Source organism: Notothenia coriiceps, unplaced genomic scaffold (genome assembly GCF_000735185.1).
Source record: "Notothenia coriiceps isolate Sejong01 unplaced genomic scaffold, NC01 NC01_scaffold00004374, whole genome shotgun sequence".
Lineage (NCBI taxonomy): Eukaryota > Metazoa > Chordata > Actinopteri > Perciformes > Nototheniidae > Notothenia > Notothenia coriiceps.
In genome coordinates, this window is record NW_011337075.1 from 5,657 (window position 1) to 6,378 (window position 722).

Below are 722 nucleotides of genomic sequence, written 5' to 3' on the forward strand. Positions count from 1 at the left end.
AGTGTCTCTAACCGGATGTGCTGGTCGGTGATGTTGAAGGCCCTGCAGAGCGGCTGGCTCGTGTTCAGCCAAACGACCGGGCTCTTCTCCGCAGCCACAGATATCTGGCCCGTGATTGGAGCAGAGCTCATGTGCAGAGCGCTGGCGATGGCTGAAAGCAGCGTGTCATCGCTGGAGTCTGGTCCAACACCTGCACAGAGAGAGGTCACATGTCACCGCAAGAGAGGGCAAGGTGTGAGCTCAGCGTCACCATGGAGACTTACTTTGCAGGCCTTTGGGCAGGTCCAGGGTCTGCAGTACTTCCTCTGTGATGTCTGATGACCTCAGACCTTTCAACCTCCTCTCCCAGAACAGCTGCAGACAGACAGACAGACAGCATAGTTGAATATCTGCTGTGGATTGGAGCATCTCGTGATTTCACTTTGTTTTTTAACTGTCAACCAAATGCTTCCTGCTACTGCTACGGCAAGCAGCCAGTGGTAACTAAGTAACTAAGTACATTTAACTAAATTACTCAAGTATTGTACTCAAGTACTTTTTTGACAAATGTGTACTTTACTTAAGTAATTCTAGCTATTGCTACTTTATACTTCAACTCCTCTACAATAATTGCACTTAGTATTCCACTTCATTCCAAGTGATAGTTACTTGTTACTTTGTAGAGTACAACCACATGATATACTAATATGTGACCTGCTCCATCGAAATCAGTCACATTGACC

At 46.7% G+C, this 722-nt stretch overlaps 1 protein-coding gene across 1 annotated transcript; it reads right to left on the minus strand.

Moving 5' to 3' along the window:
• Positions 1-5: 5 nt before the first annotated feature.
• LOC104942225 (methyl-CpG-binding domain protein 2-like) lies at positions 6-488 on the minus strand (the record flags this gene model as incomplete). Its single annotated transcript, XM_010767422.1, has 2 exons — positions 264-488; positions 6-190 (listed from the first exon to the last, which is right to left on the minus strand). Coding segments are annotated over exons 1-2 (330 nt in total), but the record flags the coding sequence as incomplete, so codon positions are not given.
• Positions 489-722: the final 234 nt, after the last annotated feature.